The sequence below is a fragment of the Parasteatoda tepidariorum genome, chromosome X1, assembly GCF_043381705.1.
Source record: "Parasteatoda tepidariorum isolate YZ-2023 chromosome X1, CAS_Ptep_4.0, whole genome shotgun sequence".
Taxonomy (NCBI): Eukaryota; Metazoa; Arthropoda; class Arachnida; order Araneae; family Theridiidae; genus Parasteatoda; species Parasteatoda tepidariorum.
Window position 1 is genome coordinate 29,387,029 of NC_092214.1, and position 18,169 is coordinate 29,405,197.

Here is an 18,169-nt window from a genome sequence, read left to right on the forward strand (position 1 = left end):
AAACACCACCGTAAATAATCTAACCTCAAGTTGAAAGCAATTACGATATCCATGAAATCTGATTGAATAATATTTTTGAATTGAGAAGACGATTTTCGCTAAGTTAAAGTATATTTTCCTCGTGTGAATTACTGTTATCAAGAGTCACGTGGCTATACACAATCTGTCTATTATAATAACCAACACCCCCAACACTTCATTTCTTTAATCTAATGAAATGCAGAAGTGTCATCCATCGCATTAGATCATCTCCCGCTACTTTACATTCCCCACATTCTAAACAGAACTAAATTAAATCACCACTGCAAACCAGAATATCTACAAATTGCATTAAAGTCTCATTACTGATATACCACCCACCCTTTTTAGGGCCAAGCGATTATAATAATATAATTGAATGTAGTCCTTTACTTTTACATTATATGAATATTTAAGGAACATTTATTCAACACTGGTACATAAACCTTCTCATGAGCAAGTATAGATAAGGAAACAATTTTCATAGGTAGAAAAATAAGAAAAAATATACTTATTTTTACATGAAACAGCATAAAAGAAATTAAAGAATAAAATCCCGTATATTCTTGTTTATATTAATCCTATAATGGGAAAACTAACTTTGAACTATTTTTCTTTTAGGATTATCCTTGTGTTTTAATTCAAATATTCAAGACAATTTCTCTCTTTTTTTAATGTTTGGTTTTAAATATAAATTCTTAAAAATGTTCTAGCCTTAATCTTTTTCTTTTCGAATAGATGGGGACGATGATACTTCAAAACATACCGATACATCAAATGTGGTGATTAAGGAGCACCCTGTATAAATCTTTATTAATTAAAAAAAAAACTAGTAAATAATAACAATAATAAAATTACTGGACTTTTAGGAACACGGTAATGGCACACTTTTTGTCCTTTTGGGTCAAACCATTTAGCTAACAGTGTTGGTTGAAGGCAGCAAAATTTATCTGGGGTTAACAGCCCTGATCCAAGAACCATTTGTTCTCTGTGGGACTTTTGTTCTAGGCTGCTCAATTGAATAATTAGTTATGACTTCTTTTCAGCCAAATAATGAGAAAATTTTCGAACGAAATATTAGATCAAAGGAATCATTAATGTGAAAATTAGTACCCAATAACAAGATAAAGTACTTTCTATGAACTTTTCAAGCACCTAAGAACAAGCTTTGTGAAAATCGACAATCCAGCGACCTTTGTAAACTTTACCAAGATAACAAACAACGTTTGATGAACGATGCTCTTAACTGTTTCGTTTTCTATGTAAATATTTGCCTCTTTGAAGTCAGAATATAGGTTTTACCTGTTCTGTAGCTGCTACGAGCTCTGGGTGTTTGTGTGTGTAAGAGAAATGAACATGCTTCAAAACTGGTGTTGGTTTAGATTTGGAACAATGTTATGGAAAATATTTACGTTTTGGCTGTATAGTTGGTAAGCAGATAACTTTACTACGTAACAAAACTAAAGCAACACGCGTTGCCTATTACGCATATGCTTGAAAAACAATTTAGTCATTCTAATATTCAAATAGTTTCATCTAACCAATAATAGGAAAGTAACTGTTTAACTTTCTTATCACCTTAAACAAGTTCCGTTTTATCATCCACTTTTTTTCAAATTTCGAAGTAAGGCAAAATACGTTGTTGAAACTTTGAGAATCGCTCTTAATATGCTTGTTAATTGTGAAGCGAATGTCTTCATTACAAAACCATCATCGTGAAAATTTTATTTTTTGCAATTTATCGTTAGTATATGATGATTTAGCTATGACTCAGCATTCATTTTAAGTAAGCTCTAAGGTAAACAATATAAACAAGTTTATAATATTCAATGGCACTTTTAAGGAAAAAAAAATCTTTTGATCCAAGCTACTGAATAAAGAAAATGGTCCTATATTTTCAAATAAATGTTGCTATTTGAGTATAAATTTTGAATTTCCGGTAAGGTTGGCATAAAATCTAAATATACCTTCGGCCTTAACTATACCTGAGCTATGAACTTTGTGAAAATTATGTAAAAATACAAAAAGTGACGTTTTGAAAAAATCACAAATTTTATATTTTTCTTTTTTTACGGCAGGCACTAAACTTTCGTTCTTCACCTCGGAAGTGTTGCTCGTTTAACGTTACCCAGTGGGCACCTGTTAACCTAAGTCACGGAGGCGAGCAACATTACCCACGCCACTCTGCCACACATACCCGTTCATTGGGCGGGCCACATTCACACATCAGAGAACAACACACAAAGAGGGAAACATCCATGCTCTGAGAGGGACTTGAACCCGCAACCACTGGTTTCACAGTCAAGTACACTAACCACTCGGCCACCTGGCCGACCGAGTATCACAAATGTTGTCTTTCGTTCTCTCTAAAAATTTCAAATTTAAATGTGTTAACTTTTTTTTTGGAAGAAATGGAATTTAAAAATTAATTTTTGTATTTTGAGCTGCTATAAGCCTTAGTTTTTTAAAATAAGATATCCCAAAATTCTCGCAAGATTTGGATTTTACCTGAACTTCGTTGGCAAGAAAAAAGTATTGTAAAAAGATAATATACAATAAAGATAGTTGATAGTTTAGGGTTGTTAAAAAGGATGCGCTAGATGAAAGTACAATACATTTTTATTGCTGAGCCATATTTTCAGCAATATTGTGCTGAATCATTTCATGGACGGGCAATTTCCTGTTTTGATTATTTGAATTGGCCGCTCCGATTATGCGATTTAACACCGTCAGGCTTTTTCTTTTTAAGTTAAAGATTTTTACCAACAAGTCCATCACACATGCCTTGAAGGGGAAAATTAAGTGCTGTATCAACAAAATTCAGTAATATTTATGATTATTGAAAGTTTCTACAAAAGAGTGTGTGCATGTCACCAAAACCGTAAAGATCATTTATCCAACATATGTTATTCCATACATTATCCTATACGGCATACTTTTTGAATCATTAATCATCGAAAAACTAGAAGGCACAAAATTATTTAATTTTGCTCAGTGTTTTCTCCTTTTTAAGATACCAAAATTATTGTCAAACAAAAATACTTGAGACATTATTTTTTCAGCGAAAATTTTGCATTCGTGATAATTTCAGTAATCATAATATGTGTTAACATAAATCATGCTTACTTACTTGTAACCCCAAGAAAAACCATTAAAGGGAATCATGATTACAAGCAATCGAAATCTATGATATGTAACTATAGCATATGATTACAAATATTTATGATTAATAATCTAAAGACTACAAATGATACCCTGGATACACATTTTCATAATGTAAATATACCGTACACAACTAAAATGGGGTGAAGCCTCTGAGCTGTATCATTTTTAGTACTTATATATGTCTTATATTTGTAATCGAGATTGTAAGTATTCATTCATTTCTTATCAAAAGGTCTAAATGCTATTTCTTAACTAAATCAGTTTAAAATTTTAACAATGAGGACTTCGTTAAAAATATTATCAATTGATTGATCTCGATTTATGCAAATAATGTTGCATGAAACGACGTTAACGAAGTAAATTGAAGAAATAGCGAATTAGCAAAACAGAAAATAAATGATTCACTCCTTATTTATAAACCAAACTGATTTATTGACTTGTATTCATTAGCACCCTCAATTATTTATTCATTTATTTATTGATATAATTATTCATTATTTCGCTCAATCATCAATTTCCTGATATATTAGTTATTTTATTCATGGATTTGCTGACGTGATTCTCTCATTTGTTGATAATCAAAAACATCTATTCTTTGGTTTCTTGCTTTGCTGATAAATTTATTTGCCCTTTCATTGATTGTTAATTCTTTGACTCATTGATTTGCTGATTCGTCGACTTATTGACTCCTCACTATTTTGTCAATTCCTTGATTCCTTCAGTGTTGTATTGATTTTCTCATTATTTGATTAACTTATTTGTTGATTAGTACAATTCTTGATTTGTTTTTTTCTCGTTAACTAATCTTTTGATTATCTTATTCATTGATTCACTGATTCGTTAATTTCTTGAAGTTTGATTCACTAAATGACTGGTTCATTGATTCGCTTAATCGTGACTTCGCTGATTTTATTATAACGATTATTTCTTTTTTCTTTGTGTAACTGATCATTGGTTTGTTAATTTTTTTTTGTCTCATCTGCTGATTCATTGTTTCACTGAATTATCGATTCACTTACTCACTAATTTGTTGATTATAACATTCATCTTTTCGGTATTTTTTATGATTCGTTTGTTGATTCGTTCATTTGTTTGTTGCTCCTTCGTCCGTTGATTAATCTAATTGCTCATTTATTTGCTTCTAAGTGTTAATAATTTTCATGAGGTGTACTTATTGCTTCACTGATTTGCTGATTCTCTAATTAGTTGAATTTTTGATTTGCTCATACTGTAATGGATACATGCAATTAAATTTTCCTTATACTCTCTTCGTATAATGGATCTTTTCTCTTCTTTCGATTTTCTTCTCGTGCTTTTTCGAATAATCAATATAGCATTTAGTCGAAGAACAAACTTTCGAAATTTACCATTTTATGTCAAAATTCAACTTAATAATTTAGTTAAACGACTAAGATAAATTATATTTCCGGGAATACGACTTTTTGACGATGTGAGTGCTTGAGAAGTTGACTGATTTAAGAAACCATTCACACTGCATTTAGGTTGCCTAGATTCGCATACGAAAAAATCGCATGAGAAAGAGAGCTTGATTGAGAGTAATTCACGGTTAAATATTTTCCTCCCATTTGATTTGGATCTCATTTGTGTGCGAAAAATTCACATATGCGAATAAAAACTTGATTGGCAAAATACATTTAACCTAAAAAAAACTCACAAATCAGGTTCTCGTTGGTACCTTTGAATTGCATACGCATTTCTTACTCATGCAGTGAAATTGACCCTTAAACCTTGTTTCCACTATAGCAGGTTTAAAGGACAATTCATATTGAATGCGAAAAATTCGAGTTTGCGAACTCGGAGATGCGATTGAGAAACTAATTAATCATACATATTTACACACGAAAGGCTTGTCATTTAGGTTTCCATCACATCTTCGAACTCACATAAGCGATTTTTTTTTTCCGCATGCAATGTGACTGTCCCTAAAGAAGCAATCGCATCGAATGCATTTGCTGCTCCTCCAATCAATGTCGGGAAATTGGAGATCGAAATGAACAACAAGTGAGACAAGCATGCTTTCACCATAGGGGTATGGACAGTCATAGGTGATGAAAGAACGTTAGTTTCAGTCTTGATTTTCAAATGGATTAAAAACTTTTAAGTTAGGAAACTGTATGGAACTCAAAACCGCATTAAACCGAGTTCTTAAAGAAAGAATCGTGGAAATTTTAGAAATAATTTATGGATGGTTGATTTGATTTGATTTGATTTGTTCATTTACGTCGCACAAGAGCTGCACAATGGGCTATTGGCGACGGTCTGGGAAACATCCCTGAGGATGATCTGAAGACATGCCACCACAATTTTGATCCTCCGCAGAGGGGATGGCACCCCTGCTTCGGCAGCCCGACGACCTGCACGTGAAGTCAAGCACTTTACGGTAAAACAGTTTAACGAGGACCAATACCGCACACCCTCGGTCCCTACGTAGACTGATCCAAGTGGTCACCCACCCGCACACTGACCGCAGCCAGTGATGCTTGACTTCGGTGATCTGCTGGGAACCGTGTCTTAACGATCAGTCAACTGCGGGACTATGGATGGTTGACAGAATATAAACAATAACAAGCTTCCTAAAACCCTATTAGAGAAATATATTTTATATGAAAAACTCACCAATTAGTTGCCCTTTTATTCTGGAAGGCGAGAAGTAGGAAGTTTTATTGTTTGGGGGTTAAAGGTTGTAAATTGTTTTACTGTTGATTTTTATTGATTCAATTCATAATTTTTAACTGACATAATTAGTCTTTATTTTGGTCGGTACTTTATGGATGGTTGACTGAATGTAAAAAAATAATAATATTTCTAAAATCGGAAGAAGTTTAGAAAATTTCCGGTGTATCACTCAGTTTATGTTATGCTTACAAGGCGATATGCGAACGGACTTAATATTCTTGGAAGTTTTATTATTGTGATTTTTGTTTAAATTTACACGTAATTTAACCATTCATAAGAGTTTTCTGTGATTTATAAATTCTAACAGGTTTAACAAAATTAAAATTACAACCATAAATAAAGTGCAAGTTTAATTATGTTTTGAGTGTTGTCCCCTTATTTGGTTACATTTGTGCAGTGCGTTTTTTAAAGCTTAGCCGTAAAATTCAATCGGAAAGAGTTACGCGAAATCTTACATTAAATTTTAACCCCTAGCTCCATTTGCGCTTAGCTTTACAGGATCAACAATCCATTTACGTAGCTCTAGAGCTGTACAGTGAGCTATTATCGACGGTATGGAAGGGACTGAAAGAAAGTTTATGGTAGAGCAGTTTAACAGAGACCGATATCGCTCACCCTTGGTTCCTACGCAGGCTAATCAAAGTGTTTGCCCGCGTCTTACTGACCACAGTCAGTGTTGTTTGACTTCGGTGTTCTACTCTGAACCGTGTCTCTACGAACAGTCTTCTGCAGGACTGTTATTTTAATTAGATTTATTTTAAATATTTCTTTCTGGGAATTTAACTTGAAAAAATTTGAAATCTCAAATTGGCGATAGCAACGCTCGAATGCGCCATCTGGGGAGAGACCAGTTTCAAGCCTTTGGCTCTTCTTCCTTCCCTCTCCTTCTCTTTTCAGTTGTAAAGGAATGTACTACGATATTTTCCCATTCCTTAATATTTTTCCTTTTTATTTAATAAAAATATTTCTTAAAATTACCGTGATGCTTTTCTTTAGAACTATGTTTAATGTAGTTTTCAGTTCCATATAGTTTTCCAACTTAAAAGATTTTAATCTATATGAAAATCAAGAGAGAAACTAACGTACTTCCTTCCTCTATGACTCTCCAACTGGGAAAAGCATGTAAAGTATTGCCATAGGTAGAGAGTTTTGCTCTACGCCACCTGCAGCTCATTTCGATTGCCAACCGATTATACCGAAGCAGCGGTGTCATCCTCTCTGCAGAGGATCAAAATTGTGACGGCATGTCTTCGGATCATCCTCAGGGATGTTTCCCAGACCGTCGCCAATACCCCAAATGTGCAGCTCTAGTGCGTTGTAAATGAACTACAACAACGATTGCCAATAATAATAAAATACAACTACGATTTTTTCAAACTTAGAGAATATTCCTGCTGAATATGATTTAATCGCTCTAGTTTAAATGCACCAATTAAATTCTCATTGCAGAGTTGGAAAATGCTTTGGTTTAAAATGTTAAAGGGGATTAACGAGGAACTATTTCGGGCTCCGATCATTATCGAGAGGAAAAATTGTCCGTGGTAATTTTTCCTGGGAAAATATATTCTAATAATCATGTTTTAATATTCCCTCGAGGCCTATCAGAGGGGCTGGAATCGCATGCAGTGAAAATGTCCATTCAAGGTATAATTGAAGGGTCATTGTTATCAGTGACAATGACCTTTCAATTAAATTATACCTTGAATGGCCATTTTCACGATTCGCACATTTCCGATTATCTAATAGAAAAATATTTTCACCAATCAGGTTATCATTCTTCTTCGAATGTAATCGGAAATGTGGGAACTGCACTTATTGAGAATGGCTTTTGAGCTTACCAGTTGTCCGAACGCTTAAGCTTTTCTCAACCAGAGGAAATTTCGCCAATCAAACTGTCCTTATTTCCCGAACGCGTGTATAGTTGCGTAAATCAGAACTAGTGAGAATGGCTCTGAAGTAAAAAACGAATATATGAAGGCTCGAATCTTTGAATTTGATTTGTAGAATAACATTCCACGCTATAACGGAAATCCCATCCTGACCTACATTTCGATACAAACATTTTGGCAACATTATGTCCATAGCATCCGTAATCGTCGCGTATTTTGTTTTGTTTTCTTTTTTCTGTTGCGAAATTCGAAAGATGATCCGTTTATTTACCATTAAGGACACATTTTTGTCTACTTTTGTCTGTTAAAAAAATTATTCTGAAATTTTTCTGCCAATTAATTAGTTACAATACATTAATTACTTATACTTATTGCTGACTAATGCGCAATAAAAAGTATATTTTGAATTTGGCCCGAGGATGACACTCGTAACTCAGTGACCGTATATTTGAATCATCAATACTATGAATCTCAAAGCTTGATGCATATTTGTCGTTACCTGGTGCATCTGCGGTAATGGAGGCAAGAAGTAGACGAAATTTAGAAGATGAAAATGACAGTGTTGTGATTTGTAGTAGTGCATCGTATTGTTATTTTACTCTTTCAATACTATTATTTTCAGTTGGAACTGTCATTACCATATTAGCGCTTGATGAACACGAGGGAGTATTTTCAAATTTAACTCATATGTGGCTCGTTGGACCACTTTTTATCAGCTCTGGTCTTATGGTGGCTGTCAAAACTATTATGTATTTGAGAAAAGAAACTATGATTATGTTCATTACAAGACAGAGAACTTTACTCAGAGTAAGTTTATTTTTAAAATTAATCTCTATAGAAATTTACTCTTTTGTTCTGTTTTAATTTTATATAAGGGGAGACGTACATAAATGATGTTACTTTTTTTCAATATTTTTAAACCTCCTTTCTCTTTGTTAGAATTTGTCAAACTTCACTTTTAACCCCTGCTCTTCAACAAGTCAAATGCTTGAAAATCGAAAATAAAGCACTGCATTATAGATATTTAAAATTTTATTATTAAGTTCATACTAGTGCGAGAAATAAGTTTTTATTACAATTAGCATTAAAACCAGAAATGCTTTTAAGATACTTCTTTTCAACTTTTTCTTTCTAATAGGGGACATATTTCGCAATACACTACCTGCCCCCCTACTACATTTGGAGCTGGAACAACTGTTAAAACTTCAGTTTCACTAAGTTATATATTTGATCAATTGTAAAATGACCAGAAATAAGAGCTCTCTCATAATTGTTGAACATTTTCTTTATTAGAAGCTGTAGCTCTTGTGAAGCTGTTGTTTTCCGGTTTTCTTAATGTAAGCTGTGGGTGACGCTGTATAAAACCTTTAACCCAGTCAATTCCAGACATTTTATTTTTGTCCCAGCTATTTGGAATTTTAGAGTTGAGACGCTTTGCATAATCACAGGCAAGTTGTCGAACTTGCCTGTGAGTTAGACCATAATTGAGAATTGAACATGTAATTATGTATTCACAAAGCAAGGTTTCTTGATTGGCATCAAAGACTTGTTGACTTGTGTATTTAGAACTGTAGCATTTTGTGTTAGTTGTACATTGTTTGGTTTCATCAACCAAACAATTATTTGACTTTCTTTTTTTTAATTTATAAAATAAAAAAGTCCATTTCAAATAAGTCTGCTGTTGCTCTTAAAGACGCACTATTTCTAACAGCTTCCATTGCTTTTTCAATGTTTTATTCACTAACTTCTGGTTTAGTACACTTATTTTTTTAAATATGTTCACACCATTTTTATAAACTGTAAGAAGGTGAAATAACAGGATTGAGCCTTTTATTAAATATAATGTTACATTATAAGCTTTTCAATTTTTTTGAAATTAAATTATTTTTATTTTAAATAAAATTTTCTTGAATATTTTTATAAAATTTTTAAATAGTTTTTTTATCGACTCGTTTAATGAATTCCTTATTAATAAATTCTATTTTCAACAACAATGCAACTAACTGAATCTTGATTTTAAGCTTTAAAAAAAAATTAATATAGTTGAAAAATTTTATATAAACATGTTTCCTTGAACACATTCACATGTTTTTCAAAGAGTTTAGACTAATGCCTTGCAGAAAAAGTTGAGTATTTTAAATGTAACAACCATAATTAATGGGCTTTTTGCAGACTAATGACTTCTGCAAGATTACTTAACAAAAAAATAATAAGCCCGGGGCACCTTTCAACACTGTTGAAATCTGCCCCTGGTACAGATATTTTGGTTAAAGTATTATCAAGCACTTTAGAAAAAGACTTATTACTAATAAATAATGCAGTTTGAAGCTGAATTAACTAAACTGGTTGATGAATAAATATAAATTACCTTATTAAAAGATTACTGGTAGATAAACAGTTTTAAAATCAAAACTGTCTTTTTACTTTTGGAATGTTAAAACATGTTCCACAGAGTAACACAACAGTGGTAAAAAGAAAGTGATTAAAACTAAATGTCATCAGTTAAGCATAATTAAAGGTTATTGTCTGTCATATTGGCCAATCATTAAACAATATTAGAAGGCAAAAATTCTAGTTGTTGTAAGGTGCCCAAGTTGAAATGTACCCCCCTCTCCTTACAGGGAATTTTTTTTTCTCCAGATTTGAGTGTCAACCCTGATAAAGCACCCATTTGAAATGCCGGATTCAAGTGTCGTATTAATACATATTAAAATATACAGGACTTTCAAAACCATGTGGAAATGCGTATTTCCTAAAAAACAAATGGAAAAATAGTTTGGATTTACAATAAAATTGAAAAAAATGAAGCATGTCAAAAGTTATTCCTATTTTCCAATTCTCGAATCGTTCTAATATCATGTTAAAAAGATTGCGAATTTAAGAAACACATGGAAATCCGACAATAAAGCATTCCAAAGCACGATTGAGTCACTTGGATTAAATGGGCACAAATGAAGAACTTCAAAAATGATAACTAAAGTATGAAATTCAAGCATTACAATAATGTTGTACTGAAGATATTGGTATTTTTAAAGCTGAATCGAAATTTTAATAATTTTTATCGCTATGGATCAGTGATAACCACCGAATAAAAGCAGTAGAAAAACTACATTAATTTAGACTTGGTGTTTAAAAAACATAACTGCGCAATTCCAAATTTCTGATTTTTATTTTCCAAAATAACTTATAATAGTTTATTATTATTATTTTTATGTTCAAGTACGACAGCGGAGCGCACATCAAGAGCTGGCGGGATGCAGGTGTAGAGTATAATTTCTGGATAGTGCGCCCTTCTGCAACGCGGTTTTGTTATTTAGGCCACTGCTAAAGTCAATTTACAAAAATTCTTTGAAAGCTGAGAGACTTGATGATTTGCTCAGAATTTCTATAACTAGCCCCCTCCCAACAGAGTTTGATTGATACTAGGCCTAAATTTGATACATTTTTTTTAGTGGTGAAAGGTAGCGATATACAACATGTAAATATTTAAAAAGTATGTAAATATTTCTATTGTAAATAATGTCTTAATTTTCTGATATTTTTTATATTTTAATGATATGTAGATATTAAGAACAATTGAAGCCTTTTTTATGCAAATATGAGTATTTTTTAAGCAATAGAGGTGGTTCACTTTTATATTTTCTTCATTTTTGTGGGGTTTTGGTCACCAAATAGTTGTTTATGCTAGATTTGGTTAACATTTTGAAAGTTGTTTATAACATTATTGTTATTAGCATGAAAATAGCATCGAGCAAAAGTTTTAGTCTGGCTAATACTTTAGAACTAAAATTACATGCCCTGTATTAGCATATTGTTAAACTTAAAGCTTCACTATATAAAAATAAATGGAAAAAATAATTTAGTTTTTTATTTAATATCAAACCAGTAGTACTAAAACCTATTTCACTTTTACTATTTTATGACAGCCAATTTATTATTTTTATTTCTCTTCATCATTCCATTATTTGTAAATATTTTTTTAATTGAAAAAATAGATATTTCATTAAAATTTGTAATTATTCATTCGATAAATATCTATAAGAAGTTTTTATTTTATAAAATTTGGTTAATTATAATGCTATATATTGTAAATTGCTAAATAATTTTGAAATATGAGTTTTCATATTGAATACAAGCAAAGGAGAAAAATGATGTTTTTTGAAAACATTGTTAAAAAAGTCTTAATGAAATAAACTTTTGAATGGTTTTGAATACTTTTAATTTCGGGCCTAAATACAAAGGAAAATCAATGAAAATATTAAACAAAATTATCTGAAGAAAGCAAAATTTTATTTTTTAAAAGTAAACTTAAGAGAATTTTAATTGAAACATGCATTACACTTTTTCAATCTCAGGAACTCTCTCCTTCATTTCCAAGCATGATTTCATTTGTGGACATCCCCATTATAAAAATAATTTGTGTCCTTTTTTTATATTAGACTGTATGATATATTGTTATAGCATGTGATAAAGTTTTATAGCAATATAACATATTACAAGAGTTGAATAAAAAATTTTATTTCTATTTTACACAGGGTTCGTTGATTTAAATCAGCTTGATTAAAATCACGATTTAAATCATGATTTAAATCAAATGATTTTTTTAAAAAAATCATTGATTTAAATCAACTAATTTTTTTTATCTATATATATTGATTTTAGAAGTCAAAAAACAGTGTTTTAAATTTTTGATACTTTTATTATTTTCTTTTCTTAGTATTAAAATTTAATTTAAATAAATTGCTGCAGTAATTAATTTTAGTTAACGAAATTACTTTCTTGGTGTGTGTTAAATTCCAACACATTTGAAATTACATTTTTAAAAATGTTTTGATTCTTGAGATTGAAAGTACAGATTAAAGTAAACATTTAATGCTGTCTTAATATAGACTTGCATAGCTGTAGAAAGTAATTAATAAACATGAATTTTTTTCAAAAAATAATACAAATAATGTTAATTAAAATTCTACCTTTTGAATGAAAAAGCGTGAATTAAAATCTACATCATATTTTATTGGTGGAAAATGTATATTTCTGAAGCTTGAGGTTATATTAAAAAGAAATTACCCTAATATGCCAAAAACAGAAAAAGAAAAAAAAAGGGCTGATGAATTCAGATGTTTTTTTCCTAATATAGTGTCATTCTTCCCTTTCAAACTCTTTCAAAGTCTATTTGATGCAGTAGGGTTATTAACTGGTATTTTTTTCTCATAATATGTTTACAGTATCTTTGACATTATCTGATTTTCTATAAAGAAATTTTGTGAAAAAAAATTCCAATGAGTACATAGATTTTCTAATTTTTTTTTTTTTTAGCTTGACTTATCTATTTTGATATAGAATTAAAAATGAATATTTTAATATAAAAATATATAGATTAAATATGGATTTATTTTTTGATGAATGACTACATTTATAAGCACAGTTTGCTACATTTATTTTGTCATTTCAAAATTCAAGAGAAGAAAAAAAGAAATCCCAATTTTAAATTAAAGTTATGGTTTTCTAACTAAAACTTTATTTTAATAGTTAAAGTACAGGGGTCTGTCCAAGCCAAATTTACTACCGTTTAACGGTACCTTAACAAATTCAACTTTAGGAAAAACGATAGAATAATTACACAAAATACTTTTTCCTGAAATTTTATTTTTGTGTCGCGTAAGAAACGATAAATCCATATTTTTACTATATTTGTGTTGATTTTTTAATATAATTTTTAATTTTCACAAAATAGGTACCTCTCAGAAAAACCCAGACAGACCCCTGAAGTATTCTTTAAATTCTCTATTTCATCTAGTCTTTAAATTTTAATCATGCATTTGTTTCAAAATGGTTGCTATGCATTCAAAGCCATGTATTATAATGAAAAATTATTTTAGTTAGAGCTTCTAAAATATTGTTGCAATATAGTTTTAATATTAAGTTAATTTGATTAAACATTTATAATTTTTTTATTCATAAATTAAAGTTCTCACAGTGTATATGAATAAAAATCAAAAAAATCTGATTTAAATCAAAAAAATCCGATTTAAATCAAAAATATCTGATTCTTTTGATTTTTTTTAAAAAAATCAAAAAAATCACGAACCCTGATTTTAAACTTGACTTTGCTTTCTTTTTTTAGGAGTTTCATTATCCAACATTAGAAGCTTCATGTAGCAGGTAAAATAAATTATGTTAGAATTTTTCTTATGTATAAATTGTTCTTTGCCAAAGTTTTATTTATTTTTTTTATCTTTTTAAATTAATTTGTTTTTGATAAATATATAGTATAATATTATTTTTTATGCGCATTTTAAATCTTATAATTTATTTTTATCCTTGAAGATATGTAATCTATAAATATTTAACAATTATTTGGGCAAAGTTTTGTAGTATTTACATTTTTTATTTAGCAAATTGAATATACAAAAAATGCTTTTCGTAAAAAAAATTTCTTGCATTATTTGTATTAAATTTAGCAGTTTTAGAATTAAATACAGATTTTCAAGTCTGATATCAAGATTCTGATTTTGAAGTTAAAAACTAATTTAAATGATCAAAAACTTAGTCGCAAAATCATAATGCATGTGATGTTTTTTTCTTTTTCTTCCTTTTTTTTTTGTTAAATTAAAAAACATTAATTGTCTAAAAATCAAAAATGGTTTAAAGAAGTATAAATTTTAATGTAACAAAATCATGTAATAATGTAATAAAGGAAACTGTCCTGCAAGTAATTTGTCTTTCAAATTTAACGTTTCAAACTTGTTTATTTATGCAAAGGAAATGTTAAATTAAGGAATTACATTAAAAAACTAAAAAATTTTACATTAAAAAACTAACGCATGCCTAGCACTAAAATTTTTTTTTTTTTAAATTTAATTACATGTTCATGGTATTGCATTTTATTAACTCAACAGTGATTTTGCGCATAGTTGTCCCTTGTTATCATCCTAAATGGTTGTGCACAAAGAAAACCTCACTCTATATTCAATCTACAAACGATCTTGCATGTTGAAAAAGTCTGGTTTTTCTGCACCAAGACACCCACCTATTCAAAATTAGATAGGAGAAAAGTCACCCATAATATCACAGTTTTCTAATTGGAGGGGAGAAGAATTAGCCTGAACTGCAGTTGTAAAAGAAAAAAATAAAGGTTAACATTTGGAAACAGTGAAAATGAAAATTTTTCAAGTTTTAAAATTGAGTGTTCAAATTGTTATTTAAAAAATTCAGTAAATTCTTAAATTTTACTGAATTGACTTTTCAACGAGTATGTTTTTTCCCCTCTGTTCTCATATTATACATTATTTTTTAAGGAGCTGTAATAATCTTACAAGACCTCCATCATATGATACTATCATAGGCAGTGCCCAGCAAACTTCGCAATTAATTTTAGACCATGATATTAACATGAATATTGATAGTGATGGATCAAGTATTGAAAACCCACCTCCAAGTTATGAAGAAGCTGTGCTTCTTATCAATCAAAACTTCACTGTCTTAACTGAACAAAATTAGAATCTCGTTTTGTTGTTACTAAAATTTTTGTTGTTGTTTGGATATATATTCTAGAATGCATTATTTATAGTATTTTTTTGCTTTTGTTATTTAAAATGAAATTTTTATTTTATACACATACACAGAATTTTTATTTTATACACTGAACTTGCTTATTAGGGAAATTGTTAGATAGAACGAAAATATATGGATTACATGTTTAATTGTTTTTAATTTGGTATCAAAATTGCAAATTCAAAACGCATTTGAAGTGATGAATTGTTAAAGGTTTCAGAACATCTTTGGACACATTGAGATTTCTTTGTAAAAATCTTATTTTAGCATTATTTGACTGCATAGTATGTATTTATTTTGTCAACATTCTATAAATTTAATAGATCTCAGTGGGTGAAGGTACTAAGTAACAATCTTTATGTTTTCGAAGTGTAAAAAAGTTCCATGTATATTTGAAAATGAATTAGTTTGATGAGAAACCCTGGAAAACCCTTTGGCAGCTAGTTATTTAAATACCAAGAGTAAACGCTATACAGCTAACAGTTTAAATGAGTGTTAGAGATTTGTGAATTTTTGCCAATTTAAAGCTTATGGACAAGAGATAAAGGCAAAGCATAATTTTTATTTTCCTTTTACCAGTGTATAAACTTCAAAGCTATTTCTAACTCAGATAAAATAAAAAGCTTTCTGCAAACAAAATCTTAGTTAAAAAACTTTCTGCAAGCAATTGATGAACTCTTGTAACTAGTTTTATTCCCTTTGTCATCACCTCATTTTGATGAAATTTGTTTTATAATCAAATTTTTTTTTTTGAAAAAATCTTTTAATTTTTATAAAACTTTATATTGATTCATACCGCATTGATGATTTTGATAAAATAAGAAAATAAAAAGTTTGAAATAGAAATTTAAAAATTTTATGTGCCAAGATACTTTTCAAATAATTGAAAAAATACCTGAAATTTCAGCTAGAAAAATTTGTATGTAGAAAGCATTTTTACACTGAATGTTATCAATGTTTTAATAAAAATATTGTTTCGAGATTTTATTTATCTATTTAAATGTGTGATTATGAATCTCAATGTTTGATTTTAAAATTGCGTGAATACGAATCTCGACGCTTGGTGTTAAAAATGCGGGAATACGAATTTCGATGTATAATATGTTAGTCGCTTGAAAACTAATTATAATAATGACTTTTAAATAACAATAATATGAAACGCGATATTGTCATAGAATCCTGGAAATACAAAACATGCTGTACAATCTTAGATCACGTTAATACGAATTGCGAAGTTTAGAAGAAAATTCTTATATCAATTTCTGCCAAACTGACCTACCTGCGCGTTAAGATAAGGAAATTTTGACCCCCTTTTTTTCTTTTTAAGTAAAACCGGAAAAAAATTTCCCCGGTCGTTAAATATTTTTTTCAAACAGGGTTTGCGTGTTCATTTATATTATGCATATCTGGCTATTTATTCAATGCACTAAAATAGAACTTGGAACCTTTATCCACTTAGGTTATTATTTTTTTTTACAAATTGAATCACACTGTTGCAAAACTTTTTATGTCCCATCCAGACTAATTTTGCCTGAAGTAAAATAGAATACCACTGAAATGATCTTATACCTGCCTTCATTCATCAATTGGTTCTCAATAGCAACAAGAGTGAATATTAAAATAAAATAGAAAAATAGGAATGGGTGCCAGTAGTAACTGAACAATGTAAACAATTCACACTCTCCAAAGGACAGCATATCTAGTCCAGCCTCACAGCTTAGATAATTTTATAACTTCTGTTACTGACCTTATGTTCTGCCCTTTTTTTTACGGAAAATAAAATTGGCTTCTGTTGTAGAAGTTATTTTCGATTAAAATTTATTTAAAAATAAGTTCTGTATCTCTTGAAGTAAACAAAAGCTATTGAGTTTTGCAACTGGGCAACCAACTGCTTACTATACTTCCTGTAGTTTAAGAAATATTTACATATTCATGTTTAAATTATTTTTAAAAGTAAATTCTGTTAAAATGTGGATTAAAAGTGTTTACCTACTTCAAATGGTTATCTTTTTGCATTATTTACACCTTGTGTGCTTTATGTATCTGGGAAAATTTGTACGGAATTTTCCAGGTTTTGTGCACTTTTCCATTGAATAATATAGGAAAGACTTCTTTGTTTTGCTCTGCAGAAAAGCAAGCAGGTTGAAGTTTGAAAAAGCTGCAACTAATGTATAAATGGTTAAAGGGAAAGTCTGTGACTGCATGTGACTGATTCAATATTTTAATTTTAGATAAATTTTTTGGACAATGCGATCTAAATTTTTTAACATCAATACCTAAAAAATCTGTGAATTGGTTTTAATTTTTTTCTTTTTACTATGCAATCAAATTAATTTAAATGTACTATTCTAAATTTCGTCAGCTATATCAAAACTAATTATCCCTTTAAAATTCATTTGTAATAAAAAGTAAGATGGGCTATATGTGTTTTCTTAAAAATATGCATATTAAATCAAGAAATTTTTGACAGAATTATACAATAAAATTAATCCTTAAGCAATATTTAGAGGGTGATTTAAATTCACTAGCTTTGAAAATATTTTCAGAATAATTTTTTGAGAACCAGCATGTTTTTCATTGTGTCTATAAGACTGTATTTGAATCTCTTTCTTTTTTTTCTCCCTTCAGTATGATTCGCTAAAAATTAACTAGGAAGAGAATAACCTCAAACATCATGATTTTGTGCTAAATATTCTTGTTTTTCTTCTTTTTTCTCCCTTTTTCTTATCATATCACATATATTGCATTTCTAAATAGCATCATACTTGGTATTGTTTGATTCATCCCCTTAAATGAAAATTAGCATTTATTTTATATGTTATACTCAAGATATGTATTATTTTTAT

The 18,169-nt window shown here is 29.7% G+C and overlaps 1 protein-coding gene across 1 annotated transcript; it reads left to right on the forward strand.

Annotated features, from left to right (window-relative positions):
* Positions 1–7,936: 7,936 nt before the first annotated feature.
* Positions 7,937–16,905, forward strand: LOC107457155 (uncharacterized). Its single transcript, XM_016075236.3, has 3 exons — positions 7,937–8,576; positions 13,894–13,931; positions 15,068–16,905. The coding sequence occupies exons 1-3, from the start codon at positions 8,286–8,288 to the stop codon at positions 15,267–15,269; spliced, it is 531 nt and encodes a 176-aa protein (XP_015930722.1). The 5' UTR covers positions 7,937–8,285; the 3' UTR covers positions 15,270–16,905.
* Positions 16,906–18,169: the final 1,264 nt, after the last annotated feature.